The 23,318-nt window shown below is 43.4% G+C and overlaps 1 protein-coding gene across 2 annotated transcripts in view; it reads right to left on the bottom strand.

Moving 5' to 3' along the window:
- Positions 1-410: 410 nt before the first annotated feature.
- Positions 411-23,318, bottom strand: part of Atp9b (ATPase phospholipid transporting 9B (putative)) — a 219,926-nt gene continuing 197,018 nt past the window's right edge. Inside the window, exons 20-30 of one of the 2 annotated variants that reach the window (XM_055628014.1) lie at positions 21,446-21,544; positions 19,645-19,734; positions 17,448-17,592; positions 17,128-17,192; positions 16,255-16,410; positions 16,003-16,067; positions 13,421-13,529; positions 5,480-5,537; positions 4,394-4,597; positions 2,341-2,373; positions 411-1,592 (exon numbers count right to left, since the gene is read on the bottom strand). In XM_055628014.1, coding sequence (XP_055483989.1) covers positions 1,456-1,592; positions 2,341-2,373; positions 4,394-4,597; positions 5,480-5,537; positions 13,421-13,529; positions 16,003-16,067; positions 16,255-16,410; positions 17,128-17,192; positions 17,448-17,592; positions 19,645-19,734; positions 21,446-21,544 — 1,161 coding nt within the window. In that variant the 3' untranslated portion in view covers positions 411-1,455. The remainder of the gene's footprint in view (positions 1,593-2,340; positions 2,374-4,393; positions 4,598-5,479; positions 5,538-13,420; positions 13,530-16,002; positions 16,068-16,254; positions 16,411-17,127; positions 17,193-17,447; positions 17,593-19,644; positions 19,735-21,445; positions 21,545-23,318) is intronic. The other variant, XM_055628015.1, reaches the window with a different exon arrangement.

Raw genomic sequence — 23,318 nt, forward strand, 5'->3', positions numbered from 1 at the left:
GTATTGTTTTCTGAGGCGGTAACTCTTTACAGCCATGTTGGTTGGCTTCCTGTGTATGCTCTAGGTCTAAATAGCACACAGGCGAGCCTGTGATCTGCACTTAGTCTACACCCTGACCCAAGCAATGTGCCCTTATCTCATGGCCTCTTGCATTTCTGTGACTCTGATACCCGTAATTCACACTGCATCAACGAAGGGATGGGGACATCATGAAGTCCAGCCAGATAGGCTGGTCAGTGACCTCTGGGCTCCCTCTTTCAGCGGAAGAAAACCTGCCTGTGAACTGACAACAAACAGTGACACCTTGTGGGGAATATAAGACACAGCTTTTCCTGATTGCAGTTGGGTCTGGAAAGGACCAGGCGACCCAGGTTCCTTACTAAAATAAAGGTGGTCAAGTCAAAAGGCACTGTAGGGATGAATGAAGCTTTATTTGTGACCAGAGAGTCTCTCCTCTGAAAAGCAGTGCTCACAGGAGCCTGGAGAGGGCAGAGGGTACTGCACAGTCCCATGGCCTGTTAGGTATCTCCTCAGTGTTCACTCACACAGCTTGTCCTTCCCCAAGGATTTTGAGGTCCTAGGGACCCACATTTGAGGGGGAAGTCAAGCTGAAGAGTCTAGGCAAATACAAAAAAGTAGTGCAAAGGAGACTCCTCTAGCCTGCTTCAGCATGTGAAGCGCCAAGGCCAGAGGCCCGCTGTGTGATGGGCACACGCTGCGCAGTGCGCAGCTGCACACACAGTGTGTGGGGCCAGCTCTAAGTCCAGCAGCCCTCCAAGGAGGTCCCGTCAGCCCTCAGTGTAGCCTTCCACAGAAGGCCTGCCATCACAAGCTCAGACAAGTACTCAAGAGTATAACCGCATGGACCAGAACACCTACTCAGGAAGCAAAGCATCGTGGTTGGTGCTGTGAGTTGCACAGGACAGCTGAGCTCTACGTAAACAGTTCCGAGCATGGTTTTACAGATATAAAATGTATCAGCTAACAGCAGTGCCTTGAAAAATGGTTTACATTCATAGCTGCAACGGAATTAGAATATCAGAGGTGTCACCGCTTGGCCACTTGAATGTGTGTGGTGTCCACTGAAAAGCGAAACTGCATCTGAAGAGGAGTGTGCCAGTGGCAGAGCGTGGATGAGCAGGCCCGCTGTCTGCTGAGGTGCAGTGGCGGGCGCAGGCATGGCATCTCCAGTCTGAGCAGGAATGGCTTTCTACAGCACACCATCAAAGAAAGTTGGCGAATGCTGGAACACTGCAGAAGCTATGCTTTCAATGCCCCGGAACTGAGCCCTGCCCAGCTGTGCTGAGGCAATCCCTTCCTTCCAGTGGCCGTTCACGCTGCTTTAGTACAGACACTGGTGAGCAAGGCCAGGTGAGCTCAGCCCTTGGCCCACCAGCAGTGCCAATCCCTCATGCTGCCAGCACAGGAGGGTCTCTACCTGGCCTTATGTCATACTCAGGAGGACAGCTTGGAGTAGCTGGGAGGGGACAGCTTCCGCTTCAAGTACTTGATCACGTAGAGTGGAAGGCAGCTGACCACAGTGATGGCTGACACTTTCCACAAGAAGGTCACGGTTGTGATGAAGGCAACATCTGTCAGGAGGAGGTATTGAAGAATGAGAGCCAACTACGGGAGCTCCCAGCCCCTAAGATCATAGCCACAGCCCAAACTGAGCCCTCAGGATCCCCAGAGCCACTGGCTCCATCATGGTTGTGCACACAGGTCTGTCCTGCCTAGCTGTTTAATCTGTATACCTGTCTAATTTATGCTCTCTCAACACAGTGAGCACAGCCTAGCACTGGGAAGGGCTTGCAGATGGCTAACAGGTAGACAGTACTTTCACATGATTGACAGGACCTGCACCTTGCTGCTCAGAGGACACAGGCTCACTCTGATGTTAACTAGGCCATCAAAGTCCTCATGTGAAAAGCCTAACGTGCTTAAGAGCCTACAAACTGCAGAAATCCCCAGACTGTTGTGAGCAGCTGGGCTGACAGCATTTGCTTCCCAGTCACAGACTCTCACATCCAGGACCGGAGCCCAGGCCATGCTCACACACAGCTGGAAAGAGCCCCCAGCTGCAACTTATAAGCAAGTCTGTTCTAGGGAAAGAAAGCAGGCTAGACCCGAGACCTCCCTCACCTAGCCAGATAGCTCCTAGAAGCACGTTGTGTAGCTAGTTAGCTCAGGGAGGCTTCATGAGGTTTCGGTGAGGTGAAAAGTGCCAAGTTAGAAGAAGACTGGTTTTTATTTGAATTTTTAAAGAATTAGTTAAGCATGCTTAACATTGCTATTTTGCTAAGTTTCTATACTCTGGAAGGGAATAATAACTTTACCTACCTAAGAAAGCGCCAAAAGATACTCTGCCTATACCTGTGCCAAGAGAAAACATGAACAAAGCAGATGAAGGATAGATTAAAAGAGGTTCAGACATTTTAAGTGGTTAGTTAGCTACTGATTAGAGAAATGCATTAAAAAGCAGTAGAATGTTAGCATGAAATGCACTTGTGGTTGGGGTTTTACCCTTCATTCCATGGCCTGCTGCCACATAATCTCAATGAATGGCAATGTAACAGTTATGTCACTGTAACTTTGAAGCAAGCACCAAGACACATTCCCTGAATGTGCACTAGTGTCTAAGCATGTCCACTATTGAGCTCTGCTGCACCTGAGTGACTTCAGGGCTTCTCATGCCTGCTCATGTGCATGACATGTGTTCTGTGCAGCCTGGCTGGACAGGGCAGGCACCATCAGCTGCAACTGGCAGAGGAGAGCATGGGGCACAGAGGCAACAGTCCTGTGACAGGCTTTCTTGTGTCACTTGTGTAACTCCTATTTATAGAATCCATGAACCTTTGCTTATTACAGCAATGAGCTAGATAATGGTCATTTGTTTTCCAGCCCTAGTATTTTGACTTATTGTCAATGTACAATGATAGACACATTCTGAAATGCCAAAAACCCAAAACCTTTCTCCATAGGAGAATGTGGTTCACACTGTGCTCCAAAGAAAAATAATGGTGTCACTCTCATTTGAAAGTCTTTTCTTACATGCCACAGGCATTTTATGTGTGTGCGTGTGCGTATTTCATGTTTCTTTTAATGTACAGCTAACTCCTTCCATTCCAAACTGTATCGCCCTCTGCTCAGTCTAAACGGTGACGGCCTGTGAACTGAACTTGCTCACTGTGGCTTGATCCAGAACCTGGAATAGCTTTGTATGCACTAGTGTGCAAACTACACCCATCACCCACAGTCACAGTGTCTCTTTGTGAAGTGCAGGGACTGCAGGTAAGTGACCAATCTGTATGGACAAATGCTCAGGATGGAACCTGTTGCTGCTGTCAGGGGTGTGAAGAACCCAGGAGGGACATGTAAAGGCTTCTCCTTTCTGAAGCCTGGAGCCTTTCTTTTTGGGCCAGGAAGTACACTGCTTGGCTTTCAGGCAGCTGAAAGAATGTATAACACTGACCATGCCCACACTTCCTGCTTTGAACCCAGGAAACTGGGACTGTTCTTCCTCTAAGGGCCCAGTGAGGCAGCACACTCATCAATACTCAAATGAGCACATCATCCTCTTCCCTTTCTGCCTTGGTTTTACAGATCTCAAGAAGAGTCAAACTTGAGATTGTATTATCAACCACAATGACACAGTTGAGATGTTTGGCTTCAGCCATTCTTAGCCTCTGGCTGAGGAAGAAGAATGACAAAACCTAGCAGTGTATAACAGAGTGGGCCAGGTGAGGGTGGACCAGCCAAGGGGCATGGGAGGTACTGGGAATGTTGAGGACTGAACAGTGTAGGTTCACAGATGGGGAACTCCTGAAGAAACCCAGTACATTTCACTTAGGACCTTTTTTCTTAGGGAATTCGGCTCAGAGAGACCCCTTAGTCCCAAGGCTACCTGGCACATCACTGTGAGCTGGGCTGGGGCCAACGTAAGGAATGCGCTGGAAGCAACAGGCACTGGACTCCATTTCAGGGAAGAGCTGGTAAAGATACCAGCTTCACATGGTGAGGAGCCTAAGGCTACCATCCGAGCCTGGCTCGGCTGCTGTAACTTCTGCAGACAGCAGAAGGAAGCGGTACATGTGTGCCTCACAGCCACCCAGACTCCCTCTCCAAAGGCGTCTTGAAACAGTCACTGCCTTGCACCAGAAAAACATAAATGGCACAGCTCTTGTAGAGAAAATGAGTGGAAACAAGCATAAGCAAGATGGTAAAGGTCTTAATTTTATAAATCACTACCAGATTTTTATCTTTCCATAAAACAAACTTCTGTGTTGTAAAGCTTTCTGCTATGGGATTTGTCTATAATATAAGGTGTTGAAGAGATGACCACAAAGGGTTAAGGACCACTTGCAGACACTGAATCAAAGCTACAAGTACTTACCAAAATACTCATTGAGAAATGCAAGTGAGGCGACATAGCAGCCCAGACTGAGGAACTCCGCCACAACCATCAGCCAGTGCCATGTCCTGACGGTCAGGGCCACCATGAGCAGCTCCGTCAGGATCAGCGCTGTGAAGGAGATGGCCACCACATGGACGAACTCCGCCTCGAACAGCAGCAGTGCTCCATACATGAGGATGCCACCTGTAAGAAGGGCACAGCAGACACTCTCAGGATAGCTGCTTCGCTGGCCTGGGAACCGCATTACCATAGAAACTAGCTAGAAAAGGGCACACGTGAGTGGCTGGTTCACACACACTCATTCGGGACCACGAACACAGACAGTTCATAGGGGGGAGGGGGATGAGCAGTTCAGTCCAACACTGAATTGTGGCAGTTGCAGAGACTCACAAACTTTAAAGATCTATAGGAAGCCAACTTCCCCTTTAGTTGACTTCACAGTATGTCTCACATGAGCTCTCTGATCTGCCACCCAGTTATGCAAGGAAAATCCACCCCTCCCTGGAACTCCAGCAGAGGGCCATAGCTTCCGGTTACATAACAGATATTTCAGAGCCTTACTATCTTCACTCTATGAAAACCACTGTGCAGCGCAAACGTGAGAACTGCTTATTAACGTGTTCTGATTAGCTGACACACAGCAGTTAAATAGTACCAGTCTGGGATGGAGAATGCAGCTAAGTAGGTACTATACAACCTGGGCATGGGGACACACTCCTGTAATCCTAGCACTTAGACTGTGGAAATAGAAGGATCAGGAGTTCAAGACCAGCCTCAGTTACACAAGTTTGACTGAACCCATAAGAGACTCTAACCTCTAAATTTCAAAACCTCAACGTCAAACCAAAAAGCTCTTCTCAGAATGTCAATCCACACATCCGCATGCTGGAATACCAATCTCCAAGGTAAACAGAGGCCAATAAATAACTGTTAAAGAAATCTTAGGCTGTTGAAATTCAGTTTGCAGGCTGTGTGCCAACAGAAAACAGTATTGCCAACACATTCCGTGCGCATGCATACACACATACACATGCTTTGGTATTGTAGAATCAGAGTCCGTCTTACCTTGGTAAATACTGATCAACACCCAGATGAGGAAGGTCTTGAAGGAAAGGGATCTCCCCTAAGGTGAACAGTGGAACAGTGCATTAGGAGAGCAGAACATCCTGCTGGACTACATTCCCCAAGAGCAGGGGATGGGGAGCTCCTCAAGGGTTCCCAACTCGCTGTTATCCTGACCTGACAAAAGGATCCCTCAGGTGTTGCTGTAATACCTTCAGAGGCTGCCTGGGTGGGCATCATGGCTATGTTCTGAATGCCTCTGGTTGGCTGGGGGTCTCATATGCCTTCTCATCTCATCTGAGGAATTCTTAAGCCACAGCCATGCCCTTTGAATTCCTAGTAACCCAAACATTAGTATCTACATACAAGAATTTAATTGAAATAGGAGATAAAGACTGTGTTAAAAATGTTTTCCCTCTACTTTGTTACTTTTTGGAAATAAATATTTACTTCTCAGTTTCCAAATAAAAATGGAACTTCAATTATATCTTGTCCCAGCTAGAGTGAAATTTTCTGACTGTTAATCCTTTCAGGAAAATCTGCCACATAAGTAAATCCAGCACAGATAGATGGAATGGTTTCCCATGTACTCCTGAGCACAGGCTCGCAGGGTGGGCCAGAGACAAGACATGCTGCCCACACTCATCTCCACTGAATCTCACAGCTTAAGATTTGCAATTCAAATATATATATATATAGTCATGGGCTCCATCCCTTTAACTCTCAGCGCTAGAGATCTGTCGGGCGATACAGGCCAGAGTAGATGGGTGTGAGCCTCTCACTACGGAGGTACTTGCATGCATAGGTCAAGAATGGGGGAGCCTGGGCTTCTCCTTCAGCTCCTACTTGCGTGCCTCCCTGCATCCTGTGGTGTCAGTGAACCAGAATCCAAAGTTCTACACTTAATGTATGCCTTTCCCCCAGCTTCACTCCCATGGGAGCAAGTTTCCTGTAGCAAATGTGGCTGTATGTGCCCGTGAGGAAAGGTGGACTCTTATGGGGGCCCAGGAGCAAACATCAGGGATGCATGACAGCACTAACACACAAAGCCTAGATCCCACAGTGAACTGGAAGATGCTGGGGACGTTTAGTGATTAAAGTGCACGAATAGGAAGATGTGTGCTACAGGGCTAAAGAGACAGCTCAGCGGTGCCCTTCCAACCTAAGGTAGTGCAGAGCCACCTATAGCTCCAGTTCCAGGGATGTGAGCACACTGTGGCCTCTGAGAACCTGCACACATGCAAAAAACTTACACATATGCAGGTACATGTGCAAACTACTGTATCCCATGTACTAGTCTCACTGTATAAGTGGCACTGTAAACAACAGTTACACTTTTATTTAAGTATTTTCCTTGGTTGTAAGTGTTCATCCATGAAGATGCTGACTGAGCCCAAATCCTTCCTATATATGGGCACAAGAAGACTTCAACTATGCTGTAATTTGTTAGAGTTAGTACAGGTTTTAAAAAGCAGAGAACTTTAGCAGGGTTAGCACCTATTCTCAACAGCATGTCCATTGTCAGACAGTAGTGTGTTTGGTCTTTGGTCATAAAATCCATTTGTAGTTAAGCATGTGACTGATTTTACTTTAGGAAACCCAATTTTAATGTCTTGTGTAAGTAAAGAGATTTACTTGATAGCCATATTTTCTGAAATACACTGAGACTGAGAGAAAATGATCAGTTTAGATGTTGGAAGTTAATAGGGGCATTTGTGCCACTTGTCTTGTTAAGGCTGCAAACATATCAGGGCATTTAAGGCAGCACATCTAATCTGCATGTTTGACAACTCCTGACTCTATACAGGCTGCAGATTAATAAGTCCTCACATAATCGACTGGTATAAAAACCATCAGTAAGTAACTGGGGGAAATGTGCATAGTCTGTCTTTCTTGATGTAGATGCTTATAAATGGATCTGTTGAGAGAATCTTACTCTGTGGAATAGAATTAGGCACAGAAGCAATTAATCTAGTGTGGATTTCAAGCTGATTATAAAACTGTGTTTCCTACTACAGAATGTCTGCTCCTTTGAATGACAGGCTCAATCACTCACTCAAGTGTCAAAGACCAGCCTACCCAACCGGGATTCTGTCCCCGTGGTGAACATGTGGAAGTACACAAAGCTCAGGACAGACATCAAGTCAGCCTTGCCTAGCACACACATCCTGCTTTATCTCTGCACATCCGCATTTCCTCTTCTGTGAAATATGGACAACGGTATGTCAAATAAGCCATAGAATGCAACATGTAGAAACTCAGAATGACAGCACATTCAACAAGTGTCGCTATTGATGCATCTCCAATTAAACATTACACACTTTGATGGTACATGAACCAGAAACATCACAAAAATTTTACAAAAGGGTTTATCAACCTCCAGATGAGTAAAATCATGAATATGAAAGTACAAAGCCTTACTGGGTGTAGAATACGTGTGTAGCTCGCAGTGAGATGTGTTTACGACACACACATGGACTGGAACCATGCTGTAGTTACGTGCAGGTTATAGGTGTGCATGCTCATGTACACATATGACTACCCACGAGCAGATCTGTCCTCTGGGCGCCAGCAGAGGGGCGGTCTTGGTTTCTCAGATAGCCCAGGACGCCTTTCATCAGAGTATTCTCCAAGCCTATCTCAACTTACTTTGTTTCTTATCAGAGGCACAACAAAAACATTGCTTCTCTCATAGTCCCAAGGTTGAAATGGAGAGTGTGTATGTGTGTGTGTAAGTGTTGTAGTACAAATATCAAAGTCAACTAAAAAAATAAAATAAAAGAAATAGAACAGAAACTCACAAAGAACAAATCAATTTATTTGACGCATACAGTGGTGTCAAAGAAAGGCCTGCTAGCTAAGCAGTCACTTTGCCACTGTTTTTGTAATATTTCTGAACACATAATATAAGACCCAAAAGCAGACTACAATCTGACAGGTGTCTTACTGCCCTTGGTCAATATGTACCTAGGCCAGCGTCAGGGCTGACATATACAGTTCATACAATCACTCTGTGTTCCCAGGTGATAGCAGAGGATAGTCGCCACAGCCTGGTCAGGCCCTTGCTGCACCCACAGGCACTCAGCAACAGCTGGTGCTGAAAACTCAACAGCAGTACCTCAACTAGCTGGATGTCACTAGTTTTCCATTAATGACCGTGAGTATTAGGTCCACTTGCTATCACAGACATTCCCCATTCATCTGTAATGCCTATCGGACAGGTGACCTGTTTTTCTCTTCTTACCCCTGTACAACATCCCGCTGCACATTAGCATCACCATCATTGTCTGTCGTCACTGGGATGCTTACGCATGCCCTAAGAACAGCTGGCTGTTTCTAGCTCTGGGCAACTATGACAGAACTACTACGTTCCTGATGGTATATACCCCCACCAGCTTGTGGAGTTGAAGAGTATTGGGAACTCTGGCATTTTTCATATTTTTTAAAGTCTATTTTAAAATTAAAATTTAATTACATAACTTCCCCCCTTCCTTTTCTTCTCTCGAACCTCTAATTTTTTTTTTTTTTTCAATGCCAGTACTAGGCAGTTTTTATTACTATTGTTCTGCAGTACAGCTTGAGATTAGGCATGGAGATACCTCCAGAAGAGCTGTTGTACAGGATTATTTTAGCAATTTTGCAACCCCTATCTTAATAGCCCTGTATTTCCTCATAAATTGATGGCCTCTTAAATGCATTTATGTATATGTGTATATGTACACAAATATATAAACACAAATTGTTGAGTTCATTTGGTGTTGCTTGTGTGTGTGATGGAGAGATCTATTTTCCCCATTCCAGCAGGCATTAGTTGTCTTAGTTCTTAGTAAAGGGGGGACCCAGGAGATTTCTCTTGTTGGTGCTGTCACTGTTCAGGTCTTATTTACAGGCATAGTGTTAAACTATGAGGAGTAGAGCTGCCTTGTCATTTCCAGAAGACAGTCTCACAGCAGACTTCCCGATATTCTTGCTCTTAAAATCTCTCCACTTTTTATCTTCTGGGATATTTCCTGAGCCTGAGGCACAGGAAGAGTGTCACAGATGTACCTATTGGGGCTGGGCCCTCCAGGACCAGCTGCCCTGTGTTTTGAGCAGTTTAGTTTATGTTCAGTTTTCTCTGTTTCATGTGGGTGTACAGGCTTCAGATGTAGTTAGGAACCATGTAGTCTAGTGAAGTGGTAGTACTAGGTTCTCCTCTAAGATTCATGACCTCACTAGCCCTGGGTAGTTACTTTAGTCATGCTTAATTATTACGGAATGCTGGTTTACTGATCTAAATTTGTAAGGTAGATAGAAAATAATGCTGGGCATTTTTCACAGACTTCCTTGACAATTGTACATCAATTGTAGTATTAGTTTAGATCTTTTATTCATTCTTTAAAGTGTTTTTTTTTTTCTTGCTAAACTTTGAGTTCTTTATGTACTACAAATACAAGTCCTTTGTCAGAGCGTAACTTGAGAGTATTTTTTCCAGTCCATGGTGTGGTTTTATCTCTTCATTTTCCAAACTGCATAATTTATTAAGCAAAACTTTAAAATTATGATGAAATCCATTTTATTTTGTCCATTATGGAGCACAATTTTGCTCCATGTCTAAGAACTCTTTGTCAAGAGTATGAGTTACTTTGGAGGAAATGTTGCCTTTCTGGATTATTACCTCATTCGTTCATCAACTATTTAGTGAATAGGCAGATACCAGACATCTCTATCTCTAAGGCTTAAACCATACTGCTGACACATAAGAAGGAGCAGATATGGCTTAGGCTGTAAAAGCAGAACAAATGTTGGGTCCATAATGAGCAAATCTGATTAGAACAGGAAGGTGGATCTGGAATGCTTGTATGGTTTATAGTCTTGAAGTGACTACTTATCAAGTACATACAGAAAACAGGGTGTGGTGGACTGAAAGAGAATGGCCCCATAGTCTCACATCTGAATGCTTGGCCCCAGCTTTGCTTTGTGAAGGATTAGAAAGTTGCAAAAGATGCATGCGGTGGGCTCTGAGGTTTAAAAAGCCATGCCAGGCCCAGTCTTGCACTCTACCCCTTACTTGTGAATCACATGTAAGCTCTCAGCTACTGTTCTGTGCCTTGTCTACTTACTTGTTGCCATGTTCCTGCCATGCTGGTCATGGACCAATACTCTGAAGCAGTGGTGAAGTCCTAGTGATGTGACCCTTTAATACAGCTCTCATGTTGTGGTGACTCCCGACCATAAAACATTTTGCTGCTGCTTCCTAACTGTAATTTGCTACTGTAACGAATCATAAAGTAAATATCTGATATGCGACCCCCAGAAGGATCATGACCCACAAGTTGAGTACTGTAAGCAAGCCCTCCATTAAATGCTACCTTGGTCATGGTGTCTCTTCATAGCACTAGAACAATGACCATGTCACAGGGCCTTTCTTGCAAAGAACATAGCACCTCCCTTAGTTGCTTTGGCTTTAGCTGGGCAGTATGCTGGAGGATGTAGTGGGCCACTGCGACCGTACAACTATGGCTTATTTCATGCTGCTGTCCTATGCCACCAGCCTGCATTTACTGGAAATATGGTTTCTTCTGCTGCTATAATGCAGGCTCGTCAGGAGTAGGGAGTACCCTCATGTCCGGGATCTGGCAGGTGCCTCTTGCATTGGCACATGGTGGCCCATCTCTGGATCCACGATTAATAAAGGACACAAAAAGCAGTCTTGTCAAAATGTTCAGAAGAAATGAAAAGCTTCAAAACGATTTTTCTGGTTAAGTAAAGCAAGACAGCTCAACTTAATCCACTTGCTATGACTGTTTTTGAAGGGTTTGAAATATATCAGATTTGTAACATAATAGATATTACAAAGATAAAAATGACCGTTTCTGGATCATGGAAAAGGAGAACTTAAGAGAAAAAGGAGACTGAATCATTAAAATAGTGCAGAAAGCAACCTGGGATGTTGAGGCATTCTAAATTGTTAACCTTCACAAAATTGCAAACTTGACCTGGATGAAAAGCAACCCAGCTCAGATTGCACATGAAACTCCTTGTGTTTACATGTTGTGAGCTAGTAATGACTATACAGATAGAGACAATGAGCTACTTAGACACTGGTAGTAATGTAGATGCCAGTAATGATGCTGGTGGGTCCTTATAAAGCCTAAGTCCTCACAAGTGGTAAAAGCCATGTTTCCTCCAAAGCCTGGGAAGACTGCGCTTGCCACTACTACACTGTTGCTGCTGAGATCTCTCCTAGCCTGTAGGCCGGTGCCATCACTGAGCAACATGATGCAGTGTCCTAACTCTAATGCGATGCAGACTTCCCAGATTTAAGAAGGGTGGGGGTTGGGAGTGAGAGTGTCTAAACTTGTATCAAAAACTGGTTTCCACCTTACTTTGTTAAGCAAACATCTGCAGAATATCTGGAAATAAAGAAATGAACCATTGAAACTATGATCATTTGCAATAATTTCCTGTAGCTTTTGTTTCTCTGACTCTATTATGATCCTATCACAATGGTCTCATTTTGGGACTCAAACGGTTCCTTCTGGTTTTGGTATGTATAAATCTGAGATAATCTCTTCTGGTAGCTATAAACATATTATCATCATGATAATGGCTGACATTTACACCTTACATTATACTATAAGATTTATTTAATCTGAAAATAGAATTATATGGACACTTTACTGCTACTTAAGAGGCTTTAAGTTTTATAAGCTTGGTCCTTATAATAATACCATGAAACCCCCAAAGTATGAGTTACGCTGATGGTCAGCTAACTAGTCTGGTCTGCTAGTTAGCAGTCAGCTGGATCACACTCTAGTCTGTTAGCAGTTAGGTAGGCTACATCCTAATCTGCCAATGGTCAGCTAGGCTGGCAAATAATTCCTTGAACACCTAATCTAATTCTTTCTTCACTATATTGTTACTGCTTTAAAATTGGAGTTGATAATTTCAGGTTATTAATTGACAACCTAAATTTAATTCGAGGTTTGTTTTTTTGTTTGTTTGTTTGTTCGTTTGTTTCCTCTGTGCCAGTTTAGGAAAAGCAAGCCATGTAGAAAAGTCTGGTTACAACAAATTGTAAGTACATAGCTCAGCTATTCCTCTACCCTCATTCTCATAATTTCTAGTTTTAAAAATATGCTGATGTAACACAAGGCCAGCTTCAAACCTCCTTAGGAGTCTTAAAAGCAAAGTGCCAAGCTGAGTGTGCCCTCTTCACAGCAGCAGCTTCAATCTCTGTTGGGCAGACTATGCTTTGCGATATTCCCACAGATCAGCACATGTCCGGGTCAAAGACACACTGAGAACCACTCTTCAAGTGTAATCTTAAACTCACAACTAGAGACCTAGGAATGCTCAGGACACCAGTCAGGGACTCTAGGGATCTCTGGCTGGAGAGTGCTGAATTCTGCACTGAGTTAAAGGAGGCTGGTTTTCTCATAAGGTGACAGTGCTAGGCAGGCAGAGCTGGAGCTAAAGAGGGTCCTTTATCATAATCAAGACATGGGCCTGGATGTCTCTGATAAATCCATGCAAGTGTCACAAACAGTTCAAAACACCTGTTAAGTTCTTATCTTATGTGTAACATCATACTGAGAATTCTTTCTCTTCTTTCTTTCTTTCTTTCTTTCTTTCTTTCTTTCTTTCTTTCTTTCTTTCTTTCTTTCTTTCTTTCTTTCTTTCTTTCCTTTCTTTCTTTCTTTTCTTTCTTTCTTTCTTTCTTTCTTTCTCTCTCTCTCTTTCTTTTCTTCTTTCTCTCTCTCTCTTTCTTTTCTTCTTTCTCTCTCTCTCTTTCTTTTTTTCCTCTCTCTCTCTTTTTTCTTTCTTAAACAATATTTCAAATACATTTTGTTATGCTTGCCACATGCAAGGCTGTATGCTATCCTAGCACAGAGGCTGTCTCTGTTTTCCTGGCCAGCTCTGGTGTGTTCTCACTGGATGAGGCTGCCGCTGGAGTCCTACCTTGGTGAGGTCCTTGTACAGCTCTGGGTAGAGAATCGCCATTTCTGGCTTCACATCTTGGTCCAGCACTAAGGAGAACACTGGGAACATGGTGTAGATAGTTGCATACCTAGAAAACCAAGAAGACCAAGTTGAGTTAGCCTGATGAATGTTTGTGACACAAACGTGACCACAGTTCTATGATCAGAGGTAAGTCAAAGACTCAAAACCCGGAAAAAAAAAAAAAAAAAAAAAAAAAAATATATATATATATATATATATATATATATATATATATATATATATAAAATAACCAAATCCCCAAGGCAGCAATCAATTTAGATTACTCTGGAGCCTGGGTACTGTTAGTAACACAGACTGTGTTTAAACCACAAACACAGAGAAGCATCCATTTAACATAAGAGTTTTATTAAACTTTTGTTTTCGAGTCAGTGTTCTCACAGCCAAGGATAAACTGAAACTTCCTAGGAAGCTCAGGCAGGCCTTGAACTTGAGATCCTCCTGCTTCAGCCCCCTGAGTGCTTGAATTACACGGTGTTGTATCACTGTGTCCAATTTTCTCATTAAACTTGGGACGATCCCTGCAGACTCACATGCACCACCTAATACAGAGATACCTTAACTTTCTTTACCCAAATACACTCACCCCTCAAGCCCGATACCTAACTCATTCTCTCTCCCTGTCATTTTATGGCTACTGTGAAGACTTAGCTAGACGGTAAGTCTTAAGGATGGCTTTTCAGACTCTATGCCATGTCCTGGAGATCTCAGCTGTGGCTGTGGCTATGGCTGTGCACAGTTCCTTCCTTACAACTGAACGGTGTCTCATGGTGGATAAGCCACACTTATTGAACCACTTGTTCGTTTGTGTAATCACATCTTTGTTAGTCCCAATTTGGGGTAATTGTAAATAAAATGGCATAAACATCCAGTCCCCTTCCTTTTGGGGACAGGGTCTTCTGTAGCCAAGGCTGGACTGAAATTCACCACATTACCTCAGCTGGCCTCAACTTGTCTTGCCTCAGCCTCCTAAGTGCTGGGATTGTTTATAGACATGCACCACTGTGCTTAGCTTATCCCAATTTTTGTGCAGATAAGGTGTCACTTCTTTGGGATGGATCATCATGAGAGGTTCTAGTCACACACAGAGGCATACTTAGTTTGGCTTCTTTTTCATGCCTGATTACCTGCACTCTGTGCCAAGTGCTTGCCAAGCCCATCTGTACCTGAAAGTCCTCATTATTATTTCCTGTTGGATCAAAAAGGCTAGGAGATCAAGGCGATAGCCAGTGATGGTGGGAGGCAGCTAGCACACTTGGGTCTGAGATGTGAGGCCTTCTTTTTCTTGATTATGCCACTTAATATTGTCAGAAACACACTGGTTTCCCAGAAGCCCACATTCTCCTTGCCAGCACCAGTGTGTAGGCATTTCACATGATTAAGCTATCTACTGAGACATCATTATGGATTCTCTGGGTGGACCCAATAAGATATACAGATCCTTGAAAGAGGGTGGCTTTGCTGTGGAAAGAGACATGTGGAGGCAAAGTAACAGCTGTAGTTTCTGTTTTGGTGATGCAGTGAGATGGAAGAAGGCAGAGAGTCCAGAGAGACACAGCATTCACCATGGATAGCAGCTTCTGACTGAGGACACATGACTCACAGGACCTCCTCACATTTAACAAAGACATAACTCCCCTGTTTTTGGCTAAAGTTATTAGGAATTCTGGGAGGGGTCACAAGCACTTAGCTGTACTTATATCAGCTTACAGGTGAGAGAGCTTCTTTGTCTGTCTCTACTGGTCAGGCGGGTAGCTGAATACCATGGAGAAAGATGCTGAAGCAACTGCAGAGCAGGACAGCACCTGGCCCAATCCTTTTCAGTCTGATTCAGCGTAGTCCTGAATTACCATTACTTACTTAGAGAGAGTCTTCCTTTTCAGACTTGGTGGGTAATTTAATCTTGGCACATGTACAATATGCTTTTGAAGCACTTGTCCAGGAACTCTCAGTGGGTGTTTTTGAATGCAGGATTTTGTTGCTGCTAGGGACAGACTAGTCATGTCTCTCCCAAGACTAAGACGACATCCCAGTGCTTCCTATCCCTTATTTCCTAGTTGGTGGCTGGTCCCATTCCCTTCATGGTAAATTCATATCCCCATTGGGACAAGGCAGGCTCAGGAGGTCTGCAGCTATGGCCTGCCCATTTCAACACCTGCTGATGGCAATGTTGGCATATACCTGTCCCTTGTTTCTGCCCCTCTCCTTGTACTACAGGGCCCTTTCATAAAACCTCAGATCTGTTGTGGTTCCTGACACAAATTATGGTTTCCCCAGGAAAACAAAATATAATGAGAAACATAGCATAGTCTTCACAGGGATAAGTGTACAGGTGTTTCTCAAATTCCTTCAAAGTCAACCTGCGATTTCATAGCAGTTAGTCATGCTTTTATGCAAATACTTATATGCAAAGAATTACACAGAACCCCTTGAGAACCACTTAATATTCTCCATGTCTTCTTCTGAAAAAACTTGTCAGATAAATGAGGCTGAGGGGCCCTGAGAACACCCGCTTCACTTACCCTACCATAAGGAATCCCTGGTACAGCGGGACAGACGCAAAGTAGAAGACTGAAGAAAACACAGCCTTAAAAGAGAGAACACTGTAAGTTAAACACAACTGCTACTAGTCATCACATCCACACCGTCTTCATGCAGGGGTCTCATTACAATACAAAGACCCTCAGGACACCCAGGGGTCACCTCCCATAACAATGGCACAGTCCTCAAAGAAGTCACTGCCTGCTGTGGCACGCTGGGCATAGGCTTGGTACCTGCATGGTGGAGATGATGAGACCCCTGTGCATGACAAACTGGCCAAGTGCTGCAGACCGCTTGTAGCTGTTCCGCCCATGCACCATGAGCAGCCTGCCGATGTGTCTGAACTGTGTGATGGAGAAGTCTGCTGCCAGTGAGGCCTGTTTCCCCTCCTGCAGAACCACAAAGAACCTCTGAGAAATATCACATACTGAGAACCACACAAAGCTGAGCTTTAGAGCTCAAATGAATTAAAGAGCACTGCTTGACACCCAAAGCTCTACCCAGCATGCTATCCATCTGTCTGCACAGACAGTGTGGGTAGAAGAGCCTGTGCACATGACAGATGTCAGCTGCTGCTCATAAGAAGGAAGAGGCTTTGCTCTATCAGCAACACAGGAAACAAGAAGCGAAGGCGTGGCACAGCTTTAAAGAAGGCCTACCTCATCGCATGGTCCCAGGCTTCTCCAAGACAATTCTGCCAACCTTTGTTAACTCATATTTGCAAAAACAATCTACTTCTTATTTTTCAAAGCTATTATGAAGGAGAGTATACTGAACAGAGCAGCCAAGGGAAAAGCCAAATTCAAGATGGCAGGAAAAAGGGACATGTACACAGAGAATAAGGCAAATAAAGCAGGGTCGAGGAACTGAGGTATTAGGGGAGGCAACACTGGGCATGGGTCAAAAGCACAGAGGACCTGAAAGAGTAACTAAAGACAAAAGACACTCCCAGCTAAGAAGGATGCTTGTTTCCTACTGTTTACCAACATGCCGTGGCAGGGCCTGAAGAACAGAAGGACAGGCTGACTCTTCTTTCTGGATGGGGCTTGGCAGTAGCAGATTAATGATGATGGAGCTGTATGTGTGTGACAAAAGCCCAAACCTACCTTCCCTTCAATCCCAATCCCACAGTCAGCTGCCTGGATCATGCTCACATCATTTCCTCCATCACCTGAGAGACACCAAAAGTTGGAGATTAAATAAAACATCTTTCCATTCTATGCTTCCTTTTTGTTTTGTGTTTTAGACTACTGTTAGGGACTATTAAGAATTTCCTGTAATGCAGATGAAGTCAATTTCAGAGACATAACACGATCTGCTCGTAAATGTTGAAAAGTTGGGTGTTTGTCACATTTCAGTGTTGACAGGAAGGTGGCATAGTATCCCACCACCCACCCATGGCATGGCTGAAGCTGGGTGGACTCACCGATGGCACAGGTGCGCTTTCTGGTGTGCTGGCGTAATAGGGTCACGATGTGGGCCTTCTGGGTAGGTGAACAGCGGCAGCAGACCACAGCAGGGCACTGACAGGCCAGCTCCACAAGTTCATGCTCGTAGTACCTCAGGCAGACCTGGGAGACAATGCTGTGACTTTACTGTCAACACACAACCCTGGGCTCAAGCAGAGGTAAGCAGGATTGTGGGAAAGCCTCAGTCTTAAAGTAAACATACTTGCATTTTAGGAGTCTTATCTGGAACTATATGGGGGCGGGGGACAAGTTTATAGCATTAACCTGTCTTGGGGCAGACAGCTCAGTTGTACAGGAGAGAGAGATGGGAAGATGAGCAGGGGTGGTCAGGCCCCTAGTAGGAAAGAGTACAAGGTCTCCTAAAGGTATGCATTGTGGTTGGAGAATGGCTCAGGAAGAGGCTAGGGTCAGTGGCACAGGACATTCTGAAGGGTTGCCAGGCTGATAACGCCAAAAGATGTGTGTCTGCCCCTAGAGCCAGGGTGCAAACATCTTTCACCTATATCCCTGTTTTGGTTTCAGGGATTCCAAGGCATGCAGCTGATGGAGATCTTTGTCCCATGTTATCAGATACTTCAGGCCCTTCCAAAGTGACAGTTCCAGTTCTTAGTTCCCTGCCCTGCTTGAGAAACCCCAAATTTCACAGGCTTGTCTATAGGGTATAGAGTCTCATTAACTTTCCATCATGAAGCACAGGTCCTGGCAGAGCAGGTCTTCAGGTCATGTAGCCCATAAGGCTTCCAACCGAAGAAGAGCACTTATCTTTTGAGAGACCAGAGCCTAGCTGCCAGCTTCGTGGGGTGGTGGTAGTGGTAGAAGATGAACCCTCTGCCAGGAGCTGTGGAAAACTTCCTTCTCTAATTGCAGCCACAATCTGTGCAACCTGCTTCTACCTGTCTGATCAGGGCCTGTGACCACCCATGTTCTCTTATTTTCACTCTGGTCGGGGATGAAGCTGCCTAAAGCTGTTTAAGAATTGCTTTGGGGGCCTCCCAGCACTCATTTTTACACACCATAACTGTCTTAAGTCATGTTTTCTTTTTCTTTTGGTTTGAATTTCTCATTTATAAAACATTTAATCTCATGTAAGCGGTGTACTTTTTGTTAGCTACTTACAAGATCTTTTGGAACATATCAGAATATAAAAAATTTTTATAAAAAAATTTACAAACAGAAAAAATTATTTGTAACATTAAAATATAAAAAAAGTGAATGCCATCTCCTGATCACTAGACACTGATTTGACCAAAGTCATAATTTAGCTATACTGGGATATGTCAGCAAGGACTGAATGAAGGTGTTATTTCAGCAAGGATCAAACAGACCTTAGGAAACCTTAACAGAGCAGAGTGTGGCTCTGAAGAGACTAGAGCCAATGCTATCTGATGCCACGATGTGAGGCCCATGATCCAAGTGTGTTAGGGCAGATGACTGGAGTAGGGAAGCACAGGAGGAGCTGCTACCTCAACCAGTGTCCATGAAGCAGAACCACACACGTTAACCACAACTGGCCAGTCACCTCTGGAAAAACTGGGCTTTCTCTGCAGTCTGGTTTAGGGTCCTATACTCTGAAGGGTTGTGATAATCTGAATAATGCCACAGGCTAACTGGAGGGCCTGCCATCTTTTCCCAGGTAGCCATATGTCCCACATACACACACCTGGAAAAACTGGCTTGAACAAACACAGAATAAATGTTGTTGGTGGAACTGTCATGACCACTGAGGCTGATACTATTAACAATGAGCAGGGGACCCAGAACTGGGACAGGGCTTGGAACTGCTGAACTCAAGCAGGAAGGCACAGAGGATCTGTCAGACATGGCCAGCACATGTCCTTATGACTGAATGTTCAGCACTCTTACATACTACACAGGAAAAACAAAATAAAACCCTCACAACTGCCATTCCAGGGCTGCCGAGGAGTAGAGTTCATTCAAGAAACCCTGGCTCAATGGCCTGGAAAGGAAGGCAGACACGCACTTAACCAGAGCTTAGTCTTAGAGAGATGGTCAAATAGAACATGGAACATTACCGACCAGGCCTGTCTCAGAGATAAGACACACACAGTTATAGCGCAGTCTGACCTCCTGTGACAGAGACATGTGCAGGCATGTACAGGAGACAGGCGCGTACACACACACATTCAGTCTTACCTCCAGAGAGTCCCCAGATATAACTAGTGCACAGTCATGTTTCCTTCTAAACGCATTCAGCTCCAAATGGGCCTCTCCCCGACTGGTTACCTTCATTTGAGGAAAAAAATAGCTTTATCAATTGAAAAATACAGGCAATAAACAAGACATTTCCTGGGAATCATGGTAGGATCCATTATAAACTATATTTAGAACCTAAAGGTGCTTAACCTGTGATGAGAATGCCTGTAACCAGGGCCTCTGGACTCTGCATCTCTAACAGGGACTGCTTTCTGATCTGAGGTCATGAAAGTACGAGAGGGACACTGCTCTTACAAAAACATTCTCATAAAAATGTAATGACCACAGACTTTCCAACGTCTTTTGTAAGAGTGTGAGCAGTACTGAAAACCATTGGCTTATAACATCACAAACACAGTCCTAGAGAATCATAAGTCATAACACCAGGCAGGGCCTAAGGAAGTTGAGTTTCCTTTTCTCACACAGCAATCAAGAGACAAAATTATATAGATTGGGGTTTTATTTAAACATGTTTCTTCATAATAGGTGGACTAATACAATAATTTCATGGAACTGCTTCTGTCATCTCTGCCATGAGCTTCAACTCATCCCATCCATTTCTGCTTAAAAGAAGCAGGCAGTCTAAAAGGGTAAAATCAAGCCATTATCTTGAAATACTAATTTTAAAATGAAAATATGCCAGGAATCAATGCACTGGCTTTGCACATGCTTTCTGTGACAATTTTATGAGGCATAAAAGAAATGACATAGGAGTGAAATAAATTAAAAGTTTCACATGGTCCAAATTAATCTCCGACTCATCTTTAAGTAGGTAGGTTTTATTGTGAAAATTTTAATTTGTGGTGCTATAACTCTGAAAAGTCAACAAAAATTGATCGGAAGTTTTATCAGAAGCATTAATAATTTAATTGCAAATAGTAGTCTGCAGGGCATAATTTGCGATTCTGATGTTTCAAAATAAAATACATTTACATGTAAATGATACTGAAATAACCATTTCTGTAGGTACAAGCACTTTATTCAGACAGCCAAAGACACATGGTGTCTGCTTGCCCACCATCAATCACGACCCAAGGAACTTGTATTTCTTGTTTGAATTAAACTCATCATTACTAGTATGTACAGTAAGCACATGAGTTCAGACCCCTTCTATCACTGTCTTTGCACTAGTTCGAGAAGAGCTTTTAATCTGAAATGACAGCAGTCTAGAGGTGCCTCTGCTTTATATGTACCTTGTCTACATACATACCTTTGTATGTACCTTGGTACAGCTAATAGGGAACATATGTTTAAAAAGCAACATACTTTTTTATAAGTTGAATAGAAAATTATTCAGCATGTCTACTTAAAAGAGGGAGTAACAACAATATGAAATGTATAGGAGGAAAATGCTTTCCAATTTAATAGCTTGTTTACGATCAAAATGTGGTTCAAAGCCATTCAACATGTGCTTATAGAATAAGGAAAAAACCTTCCAACATTGATTTTTTTAAAAAAGATACCTAACAATTAGTGTATATACATTTTAACTCTAAGATAAGACACGCAACAATTTGGCTGGATGCCGTAGCACAATCCATTATTTAATCTGAGCACTTGGGAGGCAGATGCAGGAGAATCTCTGAGTTCAAGGCCAGCCTGGTGTACAGAGTGAGTTCCAGGACAGCCAGCACCATGCACCATGTCTTGGGGGGGCACAAAATTAAACAACAACCCCTTCTGCCATCCCCCCCCAAAAAAAAACACTTAACAATTCAAAGTGAGTCAGAAATGTACTTACTGGTCTAAAGACATGAATGTCTTGTGTTCTGGACACCAAGTGTGAGCTTTTGGCAATGCAAGTAGCTGTCTCCAGTTTATCACCTGTTAGCATCCAAATCTATGAAATAATTTAAGCTTGTAAGCTTCAATACTGCAACTCTATTTCTTTAAAGCATCTCTGTGCACAGATGTTTGTACATCACATTCACAGGACTTCCACAATAGGGATGAGGCAAAGAAAGTCAAGAGCACATCAAGACGAATGGAGAAATAAAAGGTGGCCACTTTACTGATCTAATGGAAAAAGATTCTGACTTAGGGTCCTCAAGGATGTTATGCTGAATGACACCAGCTAGGACAAACACTGCTTCTTAATTCCACATATATGATGTGTCCATAGAGGCCAAACTCATAGGGACAAAGAATGGGAGCTTAAGCAGGTAAGCTTCAGGTCGGGAAGAAGGAGAGTTATATAGACAGTGACAGCCATGGTTGCAAAAAAAAATGTGAGTTCATTTCATGAACTCAACTGTGTACCTAAATGTGGCTAAAAGGCAACTATGATTGTGCGTTTTGTACGGTAAAAAAAATTAAAAAAAGGACTAATTTGCTTAGAGAGGACAAATCAGATGGCTGAGGCTAAAGCGGAAGCCTGAAGACATGAAGAGGCAGCACAGAGCCAGAGGACCACATAGATCTTTATTTCAACATAGTTCTTCAGCTGGGAGTGAAGTTCAAATGGGCCAATGGACCATGGACAAGCCAAAACGTACTTTCATCTAGTAAGGAGTCAAACTGCTACTCTAACACTAAGAACTGCACACACAGACACACTGCGAAGGTGCACACTTGGGCCCCTGCTGCTCACACAGCTCAGGATTGCATGTGCGCTCACATAGGAGCCACTAGTGAGGGTTACGGTCAAACTCACAGAGCACACCCCGTGCTCTGGCCGTGCTTGCTGGGCTGCAGCACAGGACTTCATGCAGTCTTGGTTCTGTACTCTGCACTGTGTATCCCCACGCTACACCACATCTGTGAACACTGTCCGGAATTCCGTGCCTCAGACTTCAGACTACTGAATGTTATAAGCTGCGGCAGCTTACTGTACAAAGTTTTCTTTCTGTTCTCAAACCATGATGGTTTTACTGTGCAAACAAAGACTGTTAATGCTATGCTCCTGCCATTCCTCAGGACGTACGTGTTTATTATATGTTTAGATAGTGTTGTGTCAGAATGTTTTATTTTAAAAATTGTTGCTTGGATTGCTGATGTGAGTTTCATAAAAACTGTTCAATCAATTTTGGTTTGGTATTGGGAAAGAATTCCCAATTTCTTAAATGGTCCTAAATAAACTGCCCACTTCACCATGTATTTATGCAAAGTGGCATTCACAATTATAAATAAAATAGCTGTGTTGAAGATGCTCTATACATATTGCTGTATCAAATATGTAGCCAAGACTAATTCATTATATTAAAATAAAATGACATTAATCTCATTTGTATGTAAATTTACTTTTGCCTTTAATGAATCGTAAAATCGTTATGTTTAAAGGCTTTTTAAAAAATAAATTTCTTTATGATTTATTATCAGTAAATGATTTCTATTTTGTATATTCTTAGATCAGTGGTTCTCAACCTTCCTAATGCTGTAGTCCTTTAATATAGTTCCTCATGTTGTGATGACACCAAACATTAAAATTATTTCATTGCTACTTCATAACAGTAATTTATGAAGTACTACTGTTATGAACTATAATGTGAATATCTAATATGAGATCCCCAAAGAGGTCACGACCCACAGGTTGGGACTCACTGACTTAGGACCCTATAAAAAAGTCTCTCAGGCAAAAAGGGATCGTGAGTGGAAAAACTTTTAACAGTCATGAA

The sequence above is a fragment of the Psammomys obesus genome, unplaced genomic scaffold, assembly GCF_907164565.1.
Source record: "Psammomys obesus unplaced genomic scaffold, mPsaObe1.curated_primary_1811, whole genome shotgun sequence".
NCBI lineage: Eukaryota > Metazoa > Chordata > Mammalia > Rodentia > Muridae > Psammomys > Psammomys obesus.